The 13969-nt window shown below is 40.5% G+C and overlaps 1 protein-coding gene across 1 annotated transcript in view; it reads left to right on the top strand.

Annotated features, from left to right (window-relative positions):
* The window catches only part of lcor (ligand dependent nuclear receptor corepressor), a 59601-nt gene that overhangs the window by 25347 nt on the left and 20285 nt on the right, over positions 1-13969 (top strand). Inside the window, exons 2-3 of the mRNA XM_028410633.1 lie at positions 6496-6561; positions 11077-11156. Of these exons, the coding sequence (XP_028266434.1) occupies positions 6496-6561; positions 11077-11156 (146 nt within the window). The remainder of the gene's footprint in view (positions 1-6495; positions 6562-11076; positions 11157-13969) is intronic.

Genomic DNA, 13969 nt, shown 5'->3' with positions numbered 1-13969 from the left:
GCCGAGAAGCCGTCAGATTGAATCGACACACCATGTTTAGGTTGTGTGTTTTGTTTTTTTATTTGTGGCTTTCCTGCAGTTTGTTCGACTCTCTGTGTTTTACTATGCCGTTGGCCAATTATGCACGTATTTGCTTTATTCATTTTCCCCTTCAGTCTCCAGGACACACACCCACACACACAAGCAAACATGCATACAGTATATGCATATGTGCACACACCACACACACACAGTGCACATAACTATGCCAGAGGTGATTGTGACTCTCAGTAAACAAGGTTTTTATATTCGTATTTGTTCTCGCACAGACACACAAAAATGGTTCCACTGAAGTTTGTTTTCGTGCAGAGAAGAAAAGCATTTGGTTGATCTTTCTCCTGCTGTGATGTTTGTGAATCACTGCTCTCTCCTGGTTCTCCGTGTCTTTTTTATTTTCAGTCTTTAAATGATTTCTCAGTATCTTAAATGTGTTTACAACAATGGAGCACTGACCGTATTTAAATGAACTAATTATAAATTAAGAGAGAAACATTCAAATAAGCAATCCCTATCAAAGATTAAGCATGTGCTTGTTGTTGTTAATGTCGATGTTAAAGTTGAAGTTATAATAATATATATATGTGTGTGTGTGTAATTCAAAACAGACAGCATGAGTAATGACACATGCATACAGACAGGAAGTGCGTGGGGATTAGACTCCTCACCAGCTGAAAGTCAGCTGATGATTATTTTAAGTACCACTAATTGCACATAAAAACGTTTTCACATCATCTTTCACTTTAAACAAAACTTTGTAAACATTCTGAACTAAACTAAAATCAGCCACAGTTACATATTTTAAAGGTAAATTATAATTCTCCCTCTCCATAGAGGCTCATTAAAGCCTCCTTTCTTCCATGTGTGCCCTCTGCAGCCTTGATATCAGACTCTATCTCCAGTGAGGCACTGAGGCAAGGTCGAACTGAATTTTATTTATTTGCAGCAGTCAGTCAGGCATCATCCAGTCAATCCAGACAGCCGGTCCTTGGGGCGACATGACTACATTGCCATGAACCTTGCACAAAAAAGAGTCACTCAAAGAACAGGGAGAAGCTTTCACTTCAGCTGGCTGGCCGGAAAAATGTTCTGTAAATATTCTGTCTATACACGTTGTTTGTTAGCCAAATATAAAACTAAACTTTAAGAAACTACAGCCAGAGCAATGATGACACAGCACCCTTGCTTCTATGGGTGGTGCATCCCAATGGCCACACTGATAATGATTGCCATGGAGAGGAACATTCTCAGACATGAAAAAGATATATCATTCTCTACATATCACCACATTAGGCTACTGTATAGCCCCTCTAAATCCACAGTTAATATGGAACGTGTGGAAAAAATGGATTAGACTGTAAGTAAATTTCGCTCTTTATGTTTTCTGGGTGTTGACTCGTCATGTGACCCTCCGTGTCCCCTTGGCGTGAGTTTCATTGTCACCAGAGGGGATTATATGTTTTGCTGTGTGGAGGTTATAATCAGGGTCATAGAGCAGAGAATTACAGAGAATAATATTAAACAGAATGATGATATCTTTACCTCAAAAACAGCTTCTGTGGAAACTGCTGCAGCTAATTAGAGCAGCGATGGTGCAGAGAGCAAAGATCAGAGAGGTCTGCAACATTGATCAAATAAAGTTCAGGTTATTTTCCCTCAGGGTTTCGTCCATCTCAGAAGCTGCTGCTGCAACTTTGTTTTCCACATTACACTCTGATCAATTATCATCTTTGTTTGGACTTCTGTATGTTACACACACAACTCATCAACTATTCTATTCTATGGAGTTAGAGGTTCTTCAGAAGCTCTTACAGTTAGTATTTCAGCAAGCTTAACTTCATTCTGTGTGCATTTATTTATCCTCTTAAACTTAAATATCCAAAGCAGTCGTCCTACAGCACATGATCAGATGAGCAGGCCTTACTGCAGGAAGAGCTTGTGCTTACATAGTATGCACCCTAATGGCTCATATGTTTACTGATTGGTCCAACTGACCGGTCACATTCAATCATATTAGTCCAGCTGTGCAAGGCTGTGTTTATACCTCGCCAGTTACATTAATCTAATGGCACCCACATGCCCAGATTATCTACTGTCCTCCCCATTGTTTTCTTACATCTACATTTCCTAGACTTTCAGTGCTTTTCCTCTAATCCCGAATCACATTCAACCCTAAAGCAATGTACACCCCATCCTGACCATTAATGCTCTGACCACAAACAGTGTGAGGGTTGAGGTGTTAAGTTTACACAGCACATTGATTTCCCTCTTGCAAGTTGCCTCACTTCCTGTGACTCCGAGACCTGGATCTAAACCTGACTCTCACAGCCCCCTTTTATGTGAAAAATGTTTGAAACTGTACCAACACCAGTGTGGCCTTTTGGATCAACGATAAACACATTTGATTCCCAACATGGTCGGACAGCATGCCTTAAGAATTAGATCTGGATGAGCATAAGCCTGCTCTTCCCTAACCCCATACCCCTGTTAGGGTTAATTAGGTATTGATTTGATCAGGGCCAAGCAAGGGGCCCTGATCTAAAGGCTTTGGTCATACTAAATTATTAATGCTCATGCAGCACTATAAATAGCTTCCGTCCAATGGTCACAAGAAAGCCAAACGCATGTGCCTCTTTGCTGCTTGTCTGGGTCCCTGTTTTCCTCTCCCCTCCCTGCTCAGTCTCAGATTGATTGCTCTGCCTCCCTCAGTGTCGAGTTCCTTTCCATGGCTGCTGGAAATGGGAGAGATGCTGTTTATTCACATGCATGTATGTGTGTGCTTTGATTTGACAAGCACACCTTTAATGAATTTTTGACCAGCTGTGTTGCTCTTAACAGACACCGAAGCTGCTCAGGAAGAGTTTCTTTCCTCTTTAATGTTTTAAAGCAGTGATTGCTGAACACTTGACGCCATGTTCACAACAAGACAGATAAACTGGACAGTCATGTCTGAGCAGCTCTCAACATACAGTCCTCCTTTTGGGAGTCTGTAGACAACATATGTAATAAACAAATGAGTAAAGATTTGAACACATAAATGCCTCCTACAGAATAAAAGTGGTAGTATTGGTGTTTATGTGTATGTTGGTGCCTATGGCCTGCTCTTGTGTTTGTGTTAACCTTTGTACAAGCAGTTTCAAATGTCAATAAATCACCACGATAGTAACAATAAGAAGATGGAGGTAATGGTGGAGCAGTCAGTAATTTGCTCACTGGATTGATTCACTGACTGTTATATTGTCATTTTAGTTTGAGGTTTACATTTTGTTTTAGTTGCGTATATATAACTAATTTTTAGTTAAGATTTGAACTAAAATTTATGAATCAAGCTGATTCCTTTTGACTTGTGGTACTCGTTACACTCTTTTTCTGTGCGACTGGGATGATGTTGGGGAAATACTTTTCTGATTTGTCTCCAAAGGCTGCATTGACAATTCAATGAAAATCATTTTGTAGTCCTTGCCTGCTGTGTTTTTAGAGGTCAGTTTATCCAGATTACCCGTGTAATTATACCTGCAGTGTAGATGACTGTTACAATTACAACTGAAGAATGCTCTTAAGATCTGAATGGAATTATAGTCATAGTTATACATTTAGAGATATTTAAGAGCCAAGCGAGTGGTTGTTGTTTGTTCTTTGTAGTGCACATGGATTAGCTCGATGTCTCGTGATTCTCCCCATGCATGCATTTGTGTGTTTTTGTGTGAGTCTCTTAAGTTTGTGTCATGGTGCTCTCGGCTGCGCTACTGGACTCTGTGAAATGAAATCAAATGACACAATGGAAGTTTCAGAGATTGGGGACAGCTCTGTGTGTGTGTGAGCATGTGTTTGAGAGGGAGAGAGAGTCTATATTCACATCCATTTTTGCATAACACGCTGACAGGACCCCGGAAGCCATAGTGTGTGTGTGTGTGTGTGGTCTGTCCTTTTTTTCTATGTGTGAATGTCCTTTTTTTGTGTCGTGTGAATGCTTTTGGGCCCAGAGTGCGTTCACTAACTGACCTACATTTCTGAAGCTTTTTTGCCTGTGGCCCGAGAGACTGTCGCTGTTATCTCATCTAGCCAATCACATCGCCTAATCTCATTTGTCCAATCACATCCTCGATCTCATCTGTCCAATCACAGCCTTAGCCTTGTGGCGGAATCATCATCTACTTTACTTGGCCCGTCGCTGGAGAGGCATTTTATGACTGACTGTCCCTTTTTAAATGGGAGAACAGTCATCATCTCATGGCCCACATAGCACATGGGGTCTGTGTAACTTTGACTTTCAGTACTAATTTCTCACGCTGCTGTGCTACAGTCCTAATTACATCCCCCCCGACTTGAAAGGTGAGCTGTATTTCTGTGCATACTGGCAGCTGGAGAGGAAGAAAAAACTGAAGCTTTTGAAAATTCTTTGAAGCTCCCATTTTTTTGTTATCAAAGCTGCCTTTGTAGGCCACATGAATTTTGCATGTGCAGGTTTAAGGGAACTCTCTCTCTGTGTGTGTGTGTGTGTGTGTGTTTCCACCATGTACACTACTGTGGAAATTTAAGAATGTGAGAAAAGAGTCACAAGAAGACTGCTAAAATAATTGACTGAATATTTTAAGTTAGGAAATAGGATTAAGTACCTTATTTACATGTACAGTGGTTATCCATTTTCTGTGTTCAGTAATCTGTTATGTAGAAAAGGCGTCATTGTTTTTAATTGTTTTCCACTAATTTAAGAAGCATTCTACACATGCTCCTGAATGTGTGTGTGTGTGTGTTTGCGCATGACGAATCTCACTGCAACATAAAGGATAACATAACACCATGATATAATTTCTTTCTGGCACTGGTCCAGCACAATATGAAGGACTAAAGAATTGTTAACGAGGGATTTCTATCTCTCCGTCTCCCTCTGCATCTGTTTGTCTTTCACACACACACACACCACGTTACACGCTTTTTGTTGAGGCAATGTGATTTAAATGCACCATAATGACATTTCTGCACATCTAAGCCTCTAATCAGGAATGTGATTTGAAATGAGCACATGGAAGCAGATTTTCATACTAAACTCAAATAAGTTGCTTTAGACAAATAGCAGCAGTCCAATAAACACCTAAAGTAATGAAATGCACCTGAGCCTAAAGCCCACTTTCCATTAGGAAACAATGCAGGTATACCATGATCCAATGGTCAGGCAATTTGTCTAAGTCAAAACAACAAAACATGTGTCGTAATTCCACTAATGGACCACAATTGCCCCATGTGTATAATTCACAGTAAAATACAACAAAGCCAAATAGATTCATATAAGCCACTTTTCTTCCCTGACTAGTTTTGGACTGAAAGTCGCTCCAGTCCTTGAATTGTTGACCTTCCAGCAGGTTGCTTGTAACGCTGGAGCTGAAGTGTCGCTGCTGCTGCCACTAGACCATCTGTAATGATTTTTTTAACAGAGAAATATTTTATGCAAGCTGTGGTTTGTCTGTCTCATTTATTCCTGCAATGTAAAGTATGTGGCCTCAGACATTCACCTTCAGCACTGAGAGAAGTGGCTACACTTGAACTGTGTGCACATACACTGGGAGAGTGTATATATATGTGCTCCTCTAACCTCTCTGTTCCCTGCTAAGAATGCACACACACACACACACACACACACACAAGTCTTTGTCTCTGTTTCTCTGTCTGCCTCCATTTCCATTTAATGGAGAATGAGGTGGGGGTGGAGAAAAATAGGGGGGGGGGGTGGTCAGGTTGAAAATTACAATATGTATTTATGTTTCTCTGTATGCTGTTGCTTGGCAACAGCAGATTGTGGGTATTTACAGTTAATAAAAAGTGAGTGACATTAGCTGTGAAGAAAGACAAGTATATGTGTGGGTATGTGTGTGTGTGTTGTGTGTGTGCAGGTCTTTTGTGGATAATTGTGTGTGTATACATAATAAGCGTTGACTGAGCCTTATCTTTTGTAGATTTTTCGGTCTGTTTCTGTTTGTGTGCATCCAAAAAGCCTTTGTTTTTTGTACTCACAGATCCCTGTGTGTGTCTGAAAAGAGCCTCTGTGCTATTGTCTGAGTATCGCACATTTGCGTGTATGTATGCACAAAATAACACAAACAAGCATTTTATTTATTTTTTGTTTGTTTGCATAAAATACAAAACCATGTTTGTTCACGTTCATTAATCTACATGATATAAGATTACAAACAGCTTTGTGAAGCTATTTGTGTTTATGTGTGTGTGTGTGTGTGTGCTGTTCTGGATGAGAGCAGTGGAGGCTGTGCATCAGCAAAAATATGCCCTATGGAAAAAAGCTCTTTGTGACCATGTGCCCCCTGGTTTCTGTGTGTAAATCTTGCATTTTGACAAACAATTCTGTAGTTATTCTGTCCTGTGAGACAGAACTCTAGTCACTGCCATTTGTTTAGATGGTAAACCTGTGAGCCGACATTGACATCACATCTCCTCTCTTTTTCACAGGCTTTGAAAGCATCTTGGAAGGCTTGTTCGGGCCGGGACTAGTCAAAGATATCACCCTTTTCCAAGGTAAACATGCACATATGCAATAACAAACACAAACAGAACGGTCTAAATACAAATGTCATTTTTTTCCTTTTTTTTGATGGTTGAAGTAATTTACAGTTATACTATATGCTGTTAAAAGCCACTTATACAAAATAGTATGATTTATTCATACGGCAGCCATCTTTAATTTATCTCAAAGCTGACAGACGTCACCAAACAGAGTTAGAGCAGGGCAAAAACTCTCAGCCTGGACCAGCTGAGCTTGAAGTTTCTCAAACAGATCTCTACTCAACTGAGACAGCCTGATCCTAGATAAGCTGGTAAAAGGCTGAACACCGTGTCAAAAAAGCACCTTCTAAGACAGCATTCATGGTCAGAGCATGACCAACAGAATCCGGCTACCTGCATAAACCAGTCTGTCCAGCATTGTAGCTTAGTCTTTTACAACATAAGCTATTGTTACAGCCTAATGTTTATCATTCTTGACTTCTCACTTAAATCTGCAACTCTTGATCAGAGGACGGAGCTGTCATACTAGCACGATTTGAGATAAACTCTGAACACACAAATTCTGGATCTCTGTTAAATGAGTTGTCCTGTATTTGCATTCATGTATTCTGTAATTTATTTATGTGCACATCATTTGTGCAGTGCGCAGTGCTTCTGGGAGCTGCTGCCGCCAGAGTACTGTACTTAAAGTACACTTCTCTGCAGTGTTATTTAGGCAGCATGCAACCCCTGATCCCTGTGTAGAGGGAGCCACCAAAGCCTCCAAACCCAAAGGCTTCCTGCACTGGGTAACACAGAACAAATATGGATGTCATGGGAATACATCAAATGAAGACCATCTAAACTCCCAGCTCCATCTCGCTCGCTCTCTCTCTTTCTCTGTCCCTCTGAGAAACAAGGTCAACATGGCGTCGTGGAGTCATGTGACCCATCCCCCACCAACTTAAGGCATTTTTAGAATATTTCTGGCATGTCTACTTCATTTTTACTCATGCATTACAGCACACACACATACTCTCTCTCTCTCTCCACTTGTTCTTTCATTCAGTGAACCCTCACTCACACAAACACACGCTGACGTCCCCCGTTGTCGTTAACAGGCAACAACAGTGAAGATGCTTTCCACTTACGGCACATGCAGACTTTACAGACAAATGTTCTCATGCTGTCTAGATTTACACTGCAGGTCACTCAGGTTTCTGCAGCATTTCTTTTAATATCAAGCAATGAAAGGTTTTCTTCTTTTATGTGATCGTTGAGATGCAGAAACAGAACAGTCAGCTGATTAATTAGGTGCATGTAAACAAACCTTCATGTAAACAGTTACAGTATCGTCTTCATGTTCACACACATACCTTGACAACTGTGAGGAGGAGAAGGCGGTGGGGAGAGGTCAAGCTAGCAGTAGGACTGAAGCTAATTGGCGCCTTCCCAGGGATATTGTAAGTGGCACAACCACGGGGTTCGAGCACAGCTCACCTTCGGCCTTGTCATTACTGCAAGAGAAGGAGATGGAACAAGGGAGAGAGCGGTGACTGAATCTGCTGCATACATCACAAGGAAAGAGAAACTGTGAAAGCCAGGCATGTGACCTGCTGCACTTTAACATCCACACGCATGTGCAGAGGGATCCGGGTAGAAAACAGATCCGGTATTGTTTTCTTTGCTATCTATAATTGCAGAATATGTAAGAGCATGCAGCCATTGCAGTATGGCTCCTGTTGTTTTCATTTTTTGAGCAGGACTATACCAAGTGTTTATATGTCAGCCTGTAAAGAAGATGTGTCAACATCACTCAGTGCTGAGTGTGAAAACTGAAAGGTCCCTAGTGTATTTTAGGGTGGCCTCAGTCCAACTATGTCAGACTTGAACACATGGTCAGAGTCTGCTAGCATCATACATAAGGAGCTGAACACTTTGAATAGCCTTTTCAGGCAGCGAGTCATATTTTAGAAGAGGTAGTAGGAGTTCAATTCAATTTGAGCTTCATATGTTTCATATGTAGGGTGTAAAAGCACCACTGTTGATGGATCTGTTTCCATCCTTAGAATGTAATCATTTTATTTTTGGTTTCATCTCTTACCTTGCAGCATGTGATGTATGTGATGTAGACATGTCCTGTGTGTTCAGTGCATCGCAGCATCACTGCTGGCTGTGGTCTGAAAAGAAACACACAAAATGTTTAGTCAGATAAGCCAATTAAACAGGACAGTGTGCAGCTGCTTCACGGTATTTTGTTTTCTTAAACCTCAGATCTGGTTTTCACTGATCATGCTTCAAAGATTTCTTTCAAAACTGCAGACAGCCATTGTTTCCTTCACTGCTGTGCAGTAGGGAAATCAATTAGCAGAATGTTTAAACTTCCTTAGGCTGTGTAATCCATCACAATCATGTGATTGTCAGAGTTACAGTCATGTGATGGATTACACTGTCAGCAAGTGTGAAGAGAATACACTGCCTCACTTCAAAACAACGATGTAACTTTTCCAAAAGTGAATTCAGACTGGATGTTAGCTGTGAAGGATTACACACACACAAAACTTGATGGCACTTTTAACATGGGTTAGAGTAACAAATGGCACATACAGTACAATGGTTCTGTTGGGAACACGATGGCAGCTTCTTATCAGGCTTCAACTACCAGTTCAATCATGTTAGACTGCAAAGTTTGTTTCTGAACTTTGTTGTTAAACTGAAGGACATTCTGTCACAAACACTTTATTAAGCTTTAGTTTAAATCAGACAGGGAATCCATGTCATACTGATCCAGTGTGAACAAGTCTGTTAAAATAAACACCTTGAGACTTGCAGATTTTCACAGTTTAATGTGAAGCGATGAATCCTAATTATACTCCAGCATCCTCTCAGCTGATGAAACACTTTCACCTCAGGATCAACTTTTTCCCTTGCTGCTAAAAAGGTGACATTTTAGAGAAATTGGGTTTTGATTTGACATATACTGTATATATTATGGCTGTATTGATTTTTGTGTGTGTTCTTTCTTTGGTGCGTGTCAGTGTTTCACTGTGAAGTTGACTTGACCTCCTTTTTCCTTCTATCTGTAAGGACTCCTCAGTCCTTCCTCTCTGTCACTGCAGCACTCTGTCTCTCTCCCTCTGTCTATGTCACTTCCTGGTGATGTGGTTTCAGACACAGACAGAGCTGAAGGTTGTTAAACAGAAGTGTAGCGCCATGGCAACAGCTCAGCTGTAACCAGTCTCCTCACTGTATTTATTTCAAACTAGAAGGTGTTATACAGGTAAAATGCATTCATATTTTGAAGGATAAAGACTCACACATACATATGTAGCCACTGTGCAGCCACTGAAATGCTTTTCAGTGAACACGAAATGACATTGGCTTAATCAATGATGAGGCCACAAACTTATGATTAATATTGATGTGAAAAAAATGATCAGTAACAATTGCTATTTGTTGTTCTATAGGGGGGCATTTTTTCTACTGTTGTTTATTGACATCCCCCAAAGCCGACAGTGGGGACATAGTGGGGCCACTATACAAATGCTGGTCGAATGCAACAGAGTGGGTTCATTAGCAGGGGAATGTAAAAGAGAGGGGGGGTTTAAGGTTTCTTCACCAAAACTGTGTGTATCTGAACAGTTATACTGGGTTAGTAAACAGCAGAAAGTCCCATTGATTGTTTATGGTGGCTTTTTTGCATCTTACTCTTTGATTAGGCCTGTGAATGTGCATCATACACCCCCTTCAATTTCGCCTGGATTTTCAAATTCTTTGGAAACTGTTACTAGAGAATAATTAATATAAGTAGTCATAATATATTTCTGTGCATTCAAATTGGGATTTAGCAGAGGGATATTATTGATTAATCATCCAGAGGACACATTGGAGTTAAAAAGCTGAACTGACGATGCATCAGTGAGTTTCTTCTTTCAACTGAGATTTAAGAGAATGCAGCTTTGGAAAAATGAGTTCTTCATAAATAGGATTTTTTGATGTGTATACTCCACAAACAGATACAGACATATTCACATGCACTCTCAAACACTACAGAGGTGTTCATGCAGGTCTTTAGGCAGCACTGTACTCAATAGCAGATTGGGTTTTTCTGCCAATCACAGGTGTGGTTTGTTTTCACACTGTATACTTGACATACATAAAATTAGTCATCAGTGGAAAGTAATCATTGGCTGTAATTAAAAGTAAATCATCTTAATGCTGTCCTTGTGGGCTTTGGTCTCTCAGCTGCCAGTCTCTGCAGACCTGACTGGATGTTGAATAAAAACAGACACTGTGATGGGATTTCTCAGGATTCATGCAACTTAGTCACAGCTGGCTTTGAATTTGATAATCAAACTAAATTAGTGTAATAGTAAAACATTGCAACTGCATCAGAATGCAAGATGTTAACCAAAGTGAGATAGAAAGCTTCCCTTTGTTTTTGTTTGGTTCTTTGTATTCCTCAGTGACCAATTATTCCTAGAATATACATGAAATTGGAAGATATCTGGAAGGTAACGTGGTGCTTTTTGTCTCCCTCTCTAACAGACTGCGAGCCCGAGGAAGTGTCTGACTGGTCCTTTGATGAAAACTGTCTCTTCTGCTGCTTAAGACGTGAGAAAGTCAAGGTAGGTGGGATTGCCACAATTTGTCTCCATATCAGGCAGAAAGCCTCTCAGTATTTCAAAACATTCAGCAGTTGTGAATCACCCGCCAACTTCAACCAATCAGGTCTCTCCTTGCTGTCGCCAAGTTGCCATGTTGATTGGTCCATACATCTGTTGTTCAGAGCTGAAGTATTTCAAAAAGACATCATCATGTGGTCTTACAGTTTTTTGCTTTCCAAGGGAAACAAATTATACAAAAACTGGTGATAGGGCAGCAGTGGCTCAGTGGTACAGCAGGGTTGTCCAATAACCGGAAGTCATTGTTGTGTTGTGGGCAAGACACTTTACCCGCACTGCCTCCAGTGTACTCACTGGTGTGGTGCACCTTGCTGGTCATTGTATGACACTGCTTGGCAGCAGCCTTAAACAATTACCCTCTGGGATTACTAAAGTATCTAAAAAAAATAAAAGATATAATATTGGTAATAATAACAGAATTAGCCCTGTGCTCTCTGGTTTAATCTTTGTAAAAATGTTGGTAAAGAGCTAGACTCATGAGGGAGCTTAAAGTTAACAAACCCCCAGTTTTGCAAAAAGTTACCACTACTTTCCTTTAACACCACACTCAGTCAGGATTGAGGTTTGAATAGAAACTATGCATTTGGAAAACTTATAAAATAAAGTTGTTAAACAAGAACACATTTGGAAAATTTAAAGCCTAAAATATGTATTAAGTTATAAGTTTTCACTCTAATGTAGTAGAAAATGTCAAACATCTTGCAAAAAAAGATTCCATTCAAACATCTACCCACCCAATGACTGCATAGTGTAGAAAACAGAAAAGAATACTCCTTTTCTTCACCCATATGTCCTTTGTTTTTTGTCTGTAGCCAATTTTTGAGCCTTCTGTTGGAAGACTCATGTCTTTGTCTCTCCTCCTTCTGCTGCACAACTTGTTATTTGTGTTGTTCAGTCATCATGGTCTTGACCCCAATTTAGCTTATGAAAGAAACACGACATAATGATTTGGAGGTGAGGGAGTGTGTGTGTGTGTGTGGGGGGGGGGAGGAGGAGGAGTGATGGTGACATGGGTGTAAATTAGTGAGACTCCCACAGCAGCAGTGTTCCTGGCTGGTGACTTTCTCATCAGCTAAAACACATTTGAAGCAGAATAATAATGTAATAATGAATTCACTGGACTGACTGCACAGGACAAAAGCAGGTTCAGAATATGGATGGATGGATGGACTGCTAGTTTACACACATGTATATTTACGCACAATAACACTGTAATACCTGCTTCTTCTGCTGTAAAGAAAGCATTCAATGAGATGCAGCCACTCCATGCTAGCATACCTCCACTGAAAAATAAGAAGAAAGAGAAAGCTCAGATGTCAGAGGGGGCTCAGTAGTCCTTTTATGATTTCAGATGAACACTATAAACACCAGTGGAACCAACAGAAAACACAAAATAACAGAAGAGCTGCTGCTTCTTGTCTTTGGCTGAACCATTTTAGCTTAGGTCTTATTTACTTTATAATGTGTTCTCATGAGTTTTGGATCATTGGAACAGTAACGTGGTTTTGGGATGTCTATTTCAATGTCTATGTAACAAAGGTATGAAGTTGAGTATGAGTAAGGGAAGGAAGTTAGGAGGGGCCACACTTCCCTCAGTCATTGATTGTCGCTTGTTTTTCGACTTGACCTCGGTTTGACCTCTGAGGTCAGCCATCTGTCTCCTCAAAACATCCCAGCCTCACCACCACCCTCGTCCATCAAGCCCCATCTATCTTTTCTGTCTGCCACTACAACGGTCATGCTAACAGTGACTGCATTGTCAAAGCTCGCTGGTGCATGTATACAGTAATCACAAATATTACTTGAATGGAGGAGCAAAAACCTCTAAATCAATAATCAGAGCAAAATCCATTAAACAAAGCCTAGCAGGGATTACAGGAGATATGTTTCCAGGAGTGTTGTCTAAATGGTCAATAATTATGTCAGTGGGCAAATCACAAATAACATTAAATATGCAAGGCCTTAACTGTTTTCTTTGTCTCAAAGACATTTTTCTGCTTCTGTTCTTTTGTGAGGTTTTGAACACTGTCTCACTTATTATTACCCTCTGCTTGTTTGTGAAATAGCAGAGAAGCTCCAGTGGGCGGAAACCATTGATTCATTGATCTGAAGCCATGCAAACTGCCAGCAGACACATAGAGCTGAAGGGTTAATATAAAAAGAGGGGGGGATGGAGAAAGCTTTAAAAACACGCTCTCATCTCTGCTGCTTTGTCTCATACTGTTCATACACACAGCGCACACTCAAATTCCCTGTTCACACTTTAACAGTGCCGTTAATCCCCTCTCTGATTCACAGGCTGAATTCACATTTCCACTCAGCCATGGTTTGTTTCATAATAATCTCTTGTTGGTAGACTGCACCTATCCAGCCTCAAGACCTTGACACCCAGCATAAGGCAATTGATTGGCTAAAAGCTTGAGCTTCATCAAAAGTACCTGAAGGAGGAGTCAGATGTCTTTCAGTGCTTCCTCAAATTATTATTGTCATTTTTATTTGACCATTGTGAGTCTGCACAGAGCTGAATAGTGTGTTGTGTTTTCATGTTTCTAAAGTAAGACTTCAGAATAGTTTCTGTGATTAGAGGTCAGCCCAAGCCAATCAGCACTGGTTGTTCAGCCTGTCGGCTGGGCGAAGGGAAATGCACTGACAAACACAGCACATGGATTTAAATAATTTATAAATGCATCATTACAAAACGGTATTTACCAACTGGCCAGGATGTAATGGGAGTAGAAGCTTGTTATAGATATCTA

Source organism: Parambassis ranga, chromosome 1 (assembly GCF_900634625.1).
Source record: "Parambassis ranga chromosome 1, fParRan2.1, whole genome shotgun sequence".
Classification (NCBI taxonomy): Eukaryota; Metazoa; Chordata; class Actinopteri; family Ambassidae; genus Parambassis; species Parambassis ranga.
This window is presented reverse-complemented; position numbering and strand designations above follow the sequence as displayed.